This window comes from Boleophthalmus pectinirostris, unplaced genomic scaffold, assembly GCF_026225935.1.
Source record: "Boleophthalmus pectinirostris isolate CB_2022bp ecotype Guang Dong unplaced genomic scaffold, ASM2622593v1 HiC_scaffold_1, whole genome shotgun sequence".
NCBI classification, from domain to species: Eukaryota; Metazoa; Chordata; class Actinopteri; order Gobiiformes; family Gobiidae; genus Boleophthalmus; species Boleophthalmus pectinirostris.
The window spans coordinates 10,451,642-10,464,442 of record NW_026570970.1 but is presented as its reverse complement, the minus strand read 5'-3'; the positions used below and the strand labels follow the sequence as shown (position 1 = coordinate 10,464,442).

The 12,801-nt window shown below is 38.9% G+C and overlaps 1 protein-coding gene across 1 annotated transcript in view; it reads left to right on the top strand.

Moving 5' to 3' along the window:
• gli2a (GLI family zinc finger 2a) overlaps nucleotides 1-12,801 on the top strand; it is a 210,261-nt gene that overhangs the window by 163,836 nt on the left and 33,624 nt on the right. Inside the window, 2 exon segments of the mRNA XM_055152490.1 lie at nucleotides 4,898-5,102; nucleotides 6,615-6,810. Coding sequence (XP_055008465.1) covers nucleotides 4,898-5,102; nucleotides 6,615-6,810 — 401 coding nt within the window.

Sequence of the window (12,801 nt, the reverse complement as noted above, 5' to 3'; positions counted from 1 at the left end):
GGAGACCAAACTGGACCAAGTTGCAGGTCAGATCTATGGAGAGACGACCCCGCTCACAGTCAGAATGTTTGTTTTTCTAGGTATTTTTGAGCTGAGTGTTTTTGTATATTTTTGTTTGCTCAGAGTATGAACCTGTCAAAAGAAATTGCATAACCTTTTCAGCGAATTTTCAAACCATCATGAAACTTTTTACTTTTCAGTCCTGTTCAAAAATGTAGTGGAGTAAAAAGTAGAGATATCTGCTCTCAAATGTACTCAAGTAAAAATTAAAAGTATATTTAAAATGAAAGGTGCACTTAAAGGTAACTTTTCTGGTGGAGAGTCCATCAAATGCTCTTCTCCATGGAGATGTTATTGCTTTGTTTTTTTCCATTTTCACGGAGACCAAACCAGACCAAGTTACAGGTCAGATCTATGGAGAGGTAACCCCGCTCACAGTCAGAACGTTGTTTTTTTCTGTATTTTTGAGCTGTAAAACCACCTGTAATTTAATAAATCTAAGGTAGAGCTGTTCCAGGCAGAGAAATGACGTATCCATAGACAAACAGAAACAGGTGACAGACCCTCCACCCGAAAAGTTACACAGTGCACCTTTAAGTAAAGTACAGATGCTACGTTTCACCGCCAATAAAACACGCGGTTGCCAAGCGTCGTGTGAACTCAGCTAAATAGACAACAGCTTCCATCCGCGTAAACAAAAGCTAATGAAAGAGGACTATATCTTTTACCTCTTCCCCGCGGGCCTTGAGAATTCCTACGGTGCGCTGTAAAGGGGGCGGGGCCCTGTGGCACGGTGCCCAGACGGGTGAGGTAGGCGCCAGAGCAGCCATGCCACCAGCCTGTGAGTCCTGTTTCCTGCTTCATGAAAGGGGAATATTATTAATGCAAGCTATCTGCCATTAAAATCTTCTGGCAGATGTGGCGAGCAACTCCTCTCTGCGAAAAATAGCAAGTCTGGGCAGCTGCGTGACCCATTTGTAGTGACACAGTACAGGGCGAGCTAAAAGTCTCCATTCATGCAGGCAGTGTTCACGCCAAGATTTTCGTATTCATTTATTTGGTTGTTTTCATTTCTTCGCTAATAATTTGTCTCCGGGCCCTCATAAAGAGAAGAATTATACCTCGTCGATGTTGTAATAGCGTTAAACCTGCCACATTTGCTCAATTTGAAGTGGTCCCTTTCTATCAATCATAATTTCCATAATAGTGCATGTTAGGCTTGCACTAATACGGCTTTTTTGTTACTGATGGTGAGACGAAAATGCGTTTGTAGCCTTAAAACACAACATATGACAAAATTCTAATTTGTTATGTAACTATATGCCCTTCAAGTAACTAATACAATAGACTGATACGAAAATTTCCAACGCAATTTCAGTACTAAAGAATGGATTCAATACTGAATCCAATACCAGGATGATCAATCAAAAACACAAATAAATACATAAATACATACATTTTATTTTCAACATTAAATCAAAGTACCGTATTTTTCGGACTATAAGGCGCACTTAAAATACTTAAATTTTCTCAAAAATCGACAATAGGTTTTATAATCCGTTGCACATTATGTATTAATTCTGTTTGTGCTTACTGACCTTGAACCAATTTTTTGTGGTACACGGCGCTCAAAAATCGGTCAAAATGTTTTAGTACGACCTTTTTAAACTACGAAGCCGCACCGCTTGAAGGATTGTGGGAGCATTACTGCTACTGTAGTCAGGATCCTCGCGAAGTAAAGCCCAGTTTATGGTCCTTTAGTCCGACAGAAGCTGACCACATCAGGCACAAGAAGTAAGCTGTTTTTTTGTCAGCTCTTATAATTTATGCAAATCAGTCATGTGGTTTTAAGTTTTGTTTACTATAAAACGTAAACAAATGTGCGCAAATCTGCATTCAACACAATTTTACTCAATGTATATTTGAGTCGTCCTTGTAAGAAATAAAAAACAAACTTAAATTATCCACCCACATTCACATTCATAATCCACATTCACCAAGACAGGGAGGCAACGCCGGGCGAAATACGCCACGATCTGCCAATGGATCGTGGACGCCTGGGCTAAAGGATCAGTCTCAAGTGTCGTCCGTTTGTTTCGCTTAATGCTCCTTATAATCCGGTGCACCTTATGTTTGAAAATAGACGAGAGAATTCAATATTATCGATATTGCGACTTATAAATTGGGTCCGCCTTATAATCCGAAAAATACTGTACTTTCTTTTCTTTTACCATGTGGCCTTATGTCTGTGTGTGTATTCATTTCTGTGTCTGAATGTGACTTTTTTAATTAATATTGATATCTGCTCAAGCAAGTATCTAGTTTCAGTTCTATTATTGTTTTCAAATAGTATCTGATTTTATACACTTTTGACAACTAAACTGGGCAAAGAACAGTTTTGTGTGATGAAGGTTTAAACTTAATGAGACATTCAGGGTTAACAAAGGCCAGGCAATTCAAATTACTCTGCTGAATCAATATCCAGTCTATATTTTGGCAGAGCAGCTTTGATATTCTTTACCAATTTTAGTATCACTGCTTCTCTAAACTTGAGATGTTTAGTTTCAGAAGTTGGCAGTATGGTTTTCAGATTATGGCACTCCAGCAGTTTTCTACGGCTTTCTAGAGTTTGATTGATCCCATGCCTATTCCATTGAAAAGTTTTACACGCTTTGACTTCAAATCAAATCCAAAATGATACGAAAAGAAGCCATTATCATTTATTACCGTGCCGTATAGAGGCCTGGCATATGTTTCTTACCTTAAACACAAAACCAAAGTATAGACATTTTCATAATTGGAGCTCCCCCATTGGTTTAACCTCTGTTCCCCTCCCACCAAATGACATATTATTCCTTATGTACATTCCTTACAGGCTTTTGTTGTGTTTGCCAACTCTTTCATATCAGTCTCTGCTTTGCTGCTCAGACCTTCAGTGTCTCGTTGCATCTGGGGGCCCGCTAACCAAACACACATGTCTCCCCTTTACTTCTTGCCACCTCCGAAACTTTTTTGAAAGCGCCAGGCCCCTTTATTTTACGGCCGTAAGGGGGTCTGGCGCGGTGGCGGTGGCTGCGTGGAGCTCTGGGGCCTTCAGATTGGGAGCACATTGAAGACGGTGGGTTTGACACGCAGTAAATATGAGCGCGGGGTCACGGTGCATGCGCCTAGGTGAGCCGTGATGGGGGCCGTTACCAGTTTCCGGGCCCCAGCGCCTCCAATGATGTCCACCGTAAGAGCTCATTACAGGCCAAAGTGGAGCTGCTGCCCGTCCAGCCACACCACCTGTCTGCTGCGAGGGCTGGAGCTGTCACCCCATGAGTTTAGAGGAGGAATGTGCAAGGGAAGGGTACATGGACAGAGTAGGTGAGTTAGCTGTGGTAGTAGTAGTAAATTAGTAAAAGTAAAGTAATTAAGTAAAGTAATTAGTAAAAAAAAAAAAAAAAGAAATTAATAAAATAATTTCTTAAAAAAAAAAGTCAAAAATGTAAATAAGTGGCTCCAATGATGTCTGATGATTTTAAAATTTAAATAAAAATAAAAAAATAAAAAAAAAGAAAAAAAAATAACAGTGCAAAAAAATAAAACATGTATTTAAAAAAAAATAAATAAAAATAAATAAGTGCCTCCAATGATATCTGATGATTTTAAAATTAAAAGTAAAAAAAAAAAAAAAAAAAAGTGCAAAAAACAAGAAAATATATATATAAAGGTAAAAAACATTAAAAAAAGTGCAAAAAACATAAAAAAAAAAATAAAAAAAAGAATTGAAAAATAATGATTAAAATAAATAAGTACCTCTAATGACGTCTGATGATTTTAAAATTAGAATTTAAAAAAGTTAAAGAAAAAAACAAAACAGTGCAAAAAAGTAAAAACAAAAAAAATAAATAAAAATAAAAATAATAATAATTTAAATAAATAAGTGCCTCCAATGATGTCTGATGATTTTTTTTAAAAATTGCAAAAAATAAATAAAAATAATAATAAGTAAATACATAAAAAAAATAAAAAAATAAAAGAAAGAATTGTAAATCAGTAACAGTACTTGAAGTATCACTAAGCTTGTTGTATTAGTAATATCTGTAGCAGAGAAAATATTGTAAGAGTATTTGGTAGCAGTAGTACTACTGTAGTTGGAGATCTCTTCAGTATTTTTGTTGTTGTTGTGGTAGAACTCGTACTAACTACCAGCCACAGTATCAAAGAAGTGAAAAAAATAAGTGTTACATAACAGTACATAATAGTTTTCCTCCTTTTTACTTTCCATACATCATTGAACTTGTCCCAGTGATGTTAATGGGAGCAAATAATAGTCAGGCATTACACTGAAATAACATAAATAGATTTAAAATGATCAAACACGTTCTAATACTGAATCACAATGGCAAAATAAATACGCATATGTTTAAGTTCATGGGAAAATTCCACTCTCCTCAGTCCAAACCCATCAGGTCTGAGCGGAGGCTGTGAACCCTACCTTTGTAAGTCAGCCTTGTTCTTTTTTAATGGTATTCTGAAATCAATTTGTTTAAATTGCCTCCATTTAACTTGCCCAAGTACAGCGGTCTTGAGAAGATCTGTATCACGGTAATTAGGGAGAATGATTGGGGCGATTCATTATGCATAAGAGGATGTGAATGTTAAATAGGAGAGTTGTGTGTGAGAGAGATGCAGGAGATAGTGGCTGTGACCTCCACGGGAACACGGCAAAATAAGTGTTTGTTTACAGGCCTCAGCTCTAGAATTTACCATCTTAGTATCTTAGCATTATGTAGCAGATAATTGACCTACCACTGGTTATTGTGCAATGTGTAGGGATGTAACAGTAACCGAAATATCGTGATATCGTCTAATTTACTTTTTAACTTTATATTTCTTCTTCTCTGTGTCTCAGCAGTGTCACGGTTCTCCAGCCCTCGCCTGACCCCCAGACTGAGCAGGAAGAGGGCCCTGTCCATCTCGCCTCTGTCCGACGCCAGTATCGACCTCCAGACCATGATCCGGACCTCGCCCAACTCTTTAGTGGCCTACATCAACAACTCGCGCTCCAGCTCAGCGGCCAGCAGCTCCTATGGACACCTGTCTGTGGGGGGGTTGAGGTACGTCATCAGAATATGTGTAAAGGTCCTCCAGCGCATGATGCTATGTTGTCGTTATGTTAGCTGTAAATTACACACAAGTTTAATTCTACATAAATATACAAAAGCATGAGACCAGACTTGACACAGCAACTTGACAAACCCGATGTGACGCGCAGTAGTTTAATCAGCAGAATCCACGATGATTGTGTTGTGGTAGCGCTCTGAAGGGGGAGTGACTTAACAAGGAGAGCAAACAGAGGGAAGATTCAGCTCTGAAAACAAAAGTGAAACTTAAAAAACATAAATATGCTGAAATAAGGGGCTGACTTATTAGAACATTAAAACTCTCCCGGTAGATTTCAGAGCCCCAAATTGAGATCCATTGTAGTGTAGACATTAAGGATGGGCATGATTAGTCGATTAATCGATAATTGATCATTAAGAATTTTGTCAGTCACGTTCATTTTTAATTGACAAACCAAAAGTAGGTTGCTGTGCGTAGTATAGTGTAAAGAAACGAGGCCGCGTCTGACACAAACACTGGAGTTGTGGCCTCACAGTCCCACGTTTGGGCTCTTGGAGATCAATATCCTGGGTACGATTGGATCCGGTCAGTATCCCGATTTTGTCACGGTGCATGTAGACACAGTATCCCAGTTACTGCAACATAAAGTTGAGTGCGCATGTGTCCAAAAGACCAACACTTTTCAGTCTTTTTTTTATCACAACAGAAGCCAAAATAAATAAAGTGACAAACATAAATAAAGTGAGTGAAATGATGTTAAATAAAGAGCTGCACTAAACCTGCACACGTCTGATCTCTGAAAACAGGAACCATGTCCAACACGACACACAGACAGAACAGACTCACCATCATCATCATCATCATCCCTCTGTCATAGAGAGAACACTCATATTCCACTGAGCTGTGTCCTTTAGTCCGACAGAACGAGGAGTGAGCTGTTTTTTTCAGCACTTTTTATGCAAATGAGTCATGAGGTTTTAAGTTTAGTTTCTGTAAAACGTAAACAAATGTGTCAAAGCTGCATTAAACACATTATAATCTCAAACAGGCTGATGGGCTCTTGAGTGGTTTTGGTTTATATGTTGTAAAGTTGAGTTTATTTATGCAGATTAGTAATTGTAATAATAATGATGTTAACTGTAATATAAAAACGTTAATGGTTAATCGAAAATTGTTAACTCTCTGGATGATTGATTAAGAAAATTTAATTGAATGCCCATCCCTAGTCGACATAAAGTATCTGCTCGCTAATATGATCAAACTGGTGAAGGTGTATGTATATGTATATAAAACATAGAAGAACAATTTGTTGATTTCAACTTCACAAGGTGGAACTTTTTGAGCTCTGCATGTGGAGATAAACATCTGCATACCTGGATTTGTGTTTTCATTTGTGCACTTTTGAGCCATCAGCATGTTTTTGATGAGAAAAATAAAAACATTTGGCTTATACATTTATTTTAGAGGACCTTTAAACGTTTGCTTACACGTGTTTATCTCTCCAGCCCGTCTTTCAGCTTCCCTCACCCCATGAACCCAGTGGCCTATCAGCAGCTCCTGTCCCAGCAGAGGGGCCTGAACGCCTTCGGCCACACTCCTCCTCTGATTCAGCCCTCTCCCGCCTCCTTCTCCGCCCGGCAACACCCACTCACCTCCTCCATGACGGCATCCCATAATACCTCCAACTCTGAGGCCAACCAGGTACCAGCCTTTTTAGTCCATGTTGCAACCGATTTTATCTTGGTATGTAAATATTGGCACTGTCCAAGTTTTGTAGCAGATGAATACACTTGGCAATTGCAATGTCTGAATCCAGCTCAGCGTAGTGGGTGTTATTGCTGTTGTGTCGTCGAGCAAGATGTTTTACCCACAGTGTCAAATGATTTTTTTAAGTTCTTGGTTCAGTGTGTAACTTTTCTGCGTGGAGTTTGCTTGTTCTTTCTGAGTTCTTGGCGGGTTTTCTCTGCGTCAAAATAGACACGATAGACAAAATCATCTAAATCACAGGTGTCAAACATAAGGCCCGGGGGCCAGATCCGGCCCTCCAAGACCTTTAATGTGGCCCTTGGGTGATTTTCTACTAAAATATTTTAATTATATTTTCTATTAATATATTGGTAATTTTCTGTGGTGTTTATCACAGCAGCGTCTCCAGCGTCTCTGTACGTGGCCCCTCCCACCAGAGCAGCACAAATGAAGACTTGTCTCTTTCCAAACGCTCTTAAAGGACGATCGTTTTGACTGTTGACCGTGACACCCTCATCAGAAAAATGTCCAACATGAGAAACGTGGAGCCAAGTGAAGGATTTTCCAAGAAAAATTTACTTATTCCTATTTACATACAAGTTCATGTTAAAACATTGTGTTGAAAATAGAAATTTTCTTAAAGTTTCAGGTTGTTCATAATATTATAATATTTAGTAAAAGAAAGAGTTCATCAATTAAAAAAGATTTCTGTAATAGATTTGTGTTTCTCTGCACAAATATTTGAACTTATTGTTATTTTTGGGGTTTATATGACATGAGTTTTCTGATCCGGCCCCTTTGGGATCAAAGTCGTTTGGATACGGCCCCCGGACCAAAATGAGTTTGACACCCCTGATCTAAATCATCCTGACCCTAACGTGATTTAAGATTAGAAATTTCAGAATCGGTCAAACGCAGATAACAAATTAACTTTAAAGGGACTGGGTAGAGCCTTTACTTTTTTCAGTTGAACCTGGGTTGCCAGTGCCTAAACCTTCATATAGACGAGACATTCCACTTTTTGTCATTCTCAGTTTTAGAGCATGGAAACCCGACGTAAATAAACACACGTGGAACTACTCACCTTTTTACTTTTAACGCTTCAAACTGGATTAATAGTGCTGTTTTGTGGACTTGATGTTATTATTTGCGGAGGATCATTTCTATGAATAATGTGGATGAGATGCTGCGCTTTAAATTTAATACTGAACGAAAAGTGAGTAATAAAGACTTTATATATAAGGCTTTATATAAGGCTTTGTCCCAAGTTTGCATTTTGCGTCTCTTTGTTCGTTAGAGATCACAAAAACAATATCCTACGTGTGTCATTAGTAGGTTTATGAAAATAGTGTGAATTTAATTTTGTCGGGTTCGGACACAAATATCTTAATGCCTGTCGGGCTCGGGTTGGATTCGATCGCAGCTCCGTTGGACGCCGGCCAAGCTCGGACATAAAATCTCAGCCCGATCCACACGAGACGGCAGTGGCTCAGTTGGTAGAGCATTCGCCCACTGATCTGAAGGCTGGTGGTTCAAATCCCGCTCTCGCCGTAAGCGTCATGGGTCAACATAAGCGTCATTGAACGATCATGGTGACCTGCAGTGTGATTCCAGCTCCCACAGATGAATGCTGTCATTGTGTCCTTGGACAAGACACTTAACAAGACACAAGATGCTTCATGTGAAAAGCTCAGAATGTCCAGAATTCACTCCCTGAGCTTCAGAGGCTGCACTAGCACTGATTGGCTATTGGTGATGGGGTTTATGTAGTGAGGATTCATGTCAGAGAGAGTCCTTTTAGGCATCAGAACTGGCAACCCAAATGAGACACTAACGTATAACATGATATTTTTGTAATATACAGGGTAGCCGTGGGGTCTTAAAAGTCTTAAATTATGTTCTCCAAATCTTATTTTTTTCACAAACCTGGCCTGCACTGCAATGTTAAATGGATGGAAGAAAAAAGAAACAACAACGTGAAATCATGCTCTTAGATTCTAGATATAGTACCGTAGTTGGTTGGTCATCATTAGAATTTGATCTGGAGTTTTTCGCTCGCATAATGGGTGCGATGTTGGTCTTAATTTTCATTTAAGTGGTCTTTAAAAAAAAGTCTTAAATTTGGGGTAGTCAAACCTGGGGATACCCTGAATTAAAGGTTGTATGGAGGATTTTTTTTGTTTCAAATTGTCAATGAAAGTTTAAAATACCATTACAGAGATGCAGCAGCTTTGTAATTATGATGACCAAAAAAAAAAAAGAATGAAAATCTATCAACTGTGGACGTAGTGAGGACAGATAAACATCAGCCAATAGAAAACGAGGCTCCTTCATTTTCAATTGGCTGTTAGGTTGTCAATCAAACTCCCTAGTGTAACTGAGTCGTCGGCGTGTGGGGATTATGTGGTTTATGCAGCGGTTCTTAGAGGCTTTTTCAAACTGTTGCTTCCTCGCATTTCGCACAAAGTTTGTCGTGATGGCGGACGAGAATCCACGACCAGTTCGCCGCAAAAGAAAGTCCGTTTTTGAGGTCGCTGAAAGAAGAAGAGAAGGAGAAAAGGACAAACTGAGGTGATTCTTGGAGATTCCTTCCACCGATGGTGCAACTGAAACAGACGAAGGGTCTAAAAACTGACGCGTCGGTCACTAAATTACCTCTAGACAGGAAACTTCAACAGTAATTCTGAACGCGCACAAGGACTGTCACTGTATTTCTCTCTGTATTTTCTCCTCTATACAACCTTTAAGAATAAAACTGCATTAGAACTGTCATCAGAAAAAGCTTTATTTGATTTGAACATGTCTACCTCATATCTGGAGACAGAGATGAGTCACATTTATGAAACTGAAATCAAAATCTTCTTCCTTCAGCCTCACTACTTCCCACCAAAAAATGTACACGTTTTGATCCAGCAGCACATTATTTTTGGACACGACTTAAACCTCCCTGTACTTCCTCTTTATAGCACCACTGTTTACTTTATGTTCCTTATTTCATGTAAACATCTCATGCCAGGAACAGACCCATCTTGCATTCGTCTCCTATCAGCTCCCTCCTGCACAGTGTCAGAGCTAAAAGCCATGTGCTAACCTGACACGAGCCATAATAATAACCAAACATTTAGACGTGGTTAAATCGCTGGTTTTCAACAGTGACCGAGACCATGTTTTGCCGTTTGGTTGACAGCCAAGTGAATTTAAAGTGCATATGATAAGTTTATATTACTTTGTTTCTCGGTTTGGTGGGATAAAATTGGCAGTTTGTGGGGAAAAAAGCTGAGAAAAAAGTACAAAAATACAGGAAGTTGCGGTGAGTTCTAAAACAAGATTCCTCTGTCTATGTTATCAACACTGAAAGTTCCAACCAAAACACAGAGACAATTAATAAGCAAGGAAGCCATTTTTCTGTCAGCTGAAACATTCATTTAAAAAATAAAGGTGTTGTCATGTATTGCTCTTAGCCTAATCATAACTATTCTGCAATTTAAAGCCACAGTATGCAACTTTTTAGCTAAGAAAATAGACTAAAATAAAAGCATTCTGGTCATGTTTATTAGACTTACTTAGACAAACTTTAAGGGAAATTATTTGAACACCGTAGCTCACACATCACAATATAATATAATAACAAAGAGAATATATACAAATGGTAAAATAAATTCTAAATAAGTAGCAGAAAAGAGCAAGAGACCAAATAGTCAAATAAGACATAATTATAGAAATGTAAATGTACAAGTCAGAATTCAATATTGCACTGAAAGGTTTGAAAATAAATGAAAAGTGAGCGGGCTTGCATCTGCCTGTTCATCGAAATGTTGTTCTTTTGGCTATAATGTCCTAGCCAGGCCAATCAGCGCCGTGCTGTGAAGCCATGACTGTGTCCCTTTTGTGGTACAACACAACAGTAAACAGAGTGGTTGAGATGGATGTAGATGGAGACATACATTCTGTGTTGGCAACGATTCCCAAGCCAATGATGTTCATTTTGTCTTCTTATATACTTTAACTTCTTAGGTTCTTTTTAAAGACAATGCAGTAAAGTGTATTTACCTTGTTGACATGTTTCGGCTGCTGCTGCTTCATCTTCAGAACTGTCACCGGTGTTGGTGGTGACGTGTCGTATATCAGCTGTTGTTACTTCCTGTAGGCGTGGTCAGCCTGATGGACCTGGCAGGTCGCTCAGACTGATCACGCCCCCCGTCGCCCGGTGTCTCTGGAGGAGGGTGTCCCAGGTGTGTGAAAGGAGGAACGCGCCGTCATCACGGTTAATGCTGTCAGTGCCTCGTTTCCTGATTTCAATGGCCTCCCTGATCCAGCGTTTGAACTTGTTGTTTTCCGATCCGATGACCTGAGCCCCTTCCAATCCATAATGTGGTTGTTCCTTTTACAGTGTCTGATATGGCGGATTTTAGGTTTTCCTATTCTGCTTTATCTTTTTGTGTTCTGGTGAGTCTCCCTGACGTTTCCTTTTCGCATTCCTTTTGGTGTTCCTTTTTTCGGATGTGAAATCAGGAAACGAGGCACGGACAGCATTAACCGTGATGACGGCGCGTTCCTCCTTTCACACACCTGGGACACCCTCCTCCAGAGACACCGAGCGACGGGAGGCGTGGTCAGTCTGAGCAACCTGCCAGGTCCATCAGGCCGACCACGCCTACAGGAAGTAACAACAGCTGATATACGACACGTCACCACCAACACCGGTGACAGTTCTGAAGATGGCTTGCAGCTAGCAGCCGAAACATGTCAACAAGGTAAACACACTTTACTGCATTGTCTTTAAAAAGAACCTAAGAAGTTAAACGATTCCCAAGATCGAGGATTTAAAGCCGGAACAAATAGAATGTTTGGTGAATTTTATCAAGGGAAAAGACGTTATTGCCATTCTTCCTACAGGATTTGGCACATTACAGATGTCACAACCAAACAGCAGCGATTGGTTAAATAAAAAAAAAAACGCCTACCGTCGAGCGAACGAATCTTAATGCTGCAATTTCAGACGGTTTCCATGAAGTGAAACCGGATACTAATGTCTCACAGCATGGCATAAAATGTATCTATCTCCATGGAGAATGTTCCAAAGTATGGCTTTAACTTTCTATTTCTATGGAATCATGCAGGTGACATTCCTCCTCCAGAAAGTTACATACTGTACCTTCAAGTTTTGACCCTTGTTTACGTTATAGTTGCTTGGTAACAGTTAGGCAGCGAAATAGAGACATGCACGTCCAGCAAAAATTGCAAATGCGTGCTAGGTCTAAAGACAAAAATAGCGCCAAAAAAAAAAAAAAAAGAAAGAAATTCAAGGTTCAAATTTCAAGGTGTCATTGAAATAAAAATGTGTGAGCTTCAAAGAACTGCAGTGCGGATCTCTTTCTTTTTTTTGTATTACCGCTACATAAGGCTGTGCAGTTAATCGAATTTTGATCGCGATTTTAATTTGTGTGTCAAACGATCTCCAAACTCATATAATCAAGTTGAAACGATTTAAGCTCAAGTTTATTTTGGGATATTTTAATATGAATAAGTATATTTATTTTATGTTTTAAATATAGAGATTGCAGAACAGCTGGATATATTGTTTATTTTGGATATGTTTATGTTTTTCTATGCCTTATTTCATGTTCGAAGCATATTTTATTCATTTTATGTTTTATACATCGCAAAACTGCTCTAAGGTTCATATTTGTAGCCTATATTTATTTTCAATTTGAAAGTTTTGCATAAATTATATATTTTTTTGAGCGAGAAATGCTGAATAAATGCATCGTGTAACTAAAAAATAATCGTTTGAATCATCGTGATTTCAATATTGACCAAAATAATCGTGATTTTTTTCCATAATCGAGCAGCTCTACCTCTACACATGTCATATCCGCAGCTGGTGTCCATTCAGGAAGTCAAATTATAAACTTCACCAAAATTTAAAAGATTTTAGTCAAATCT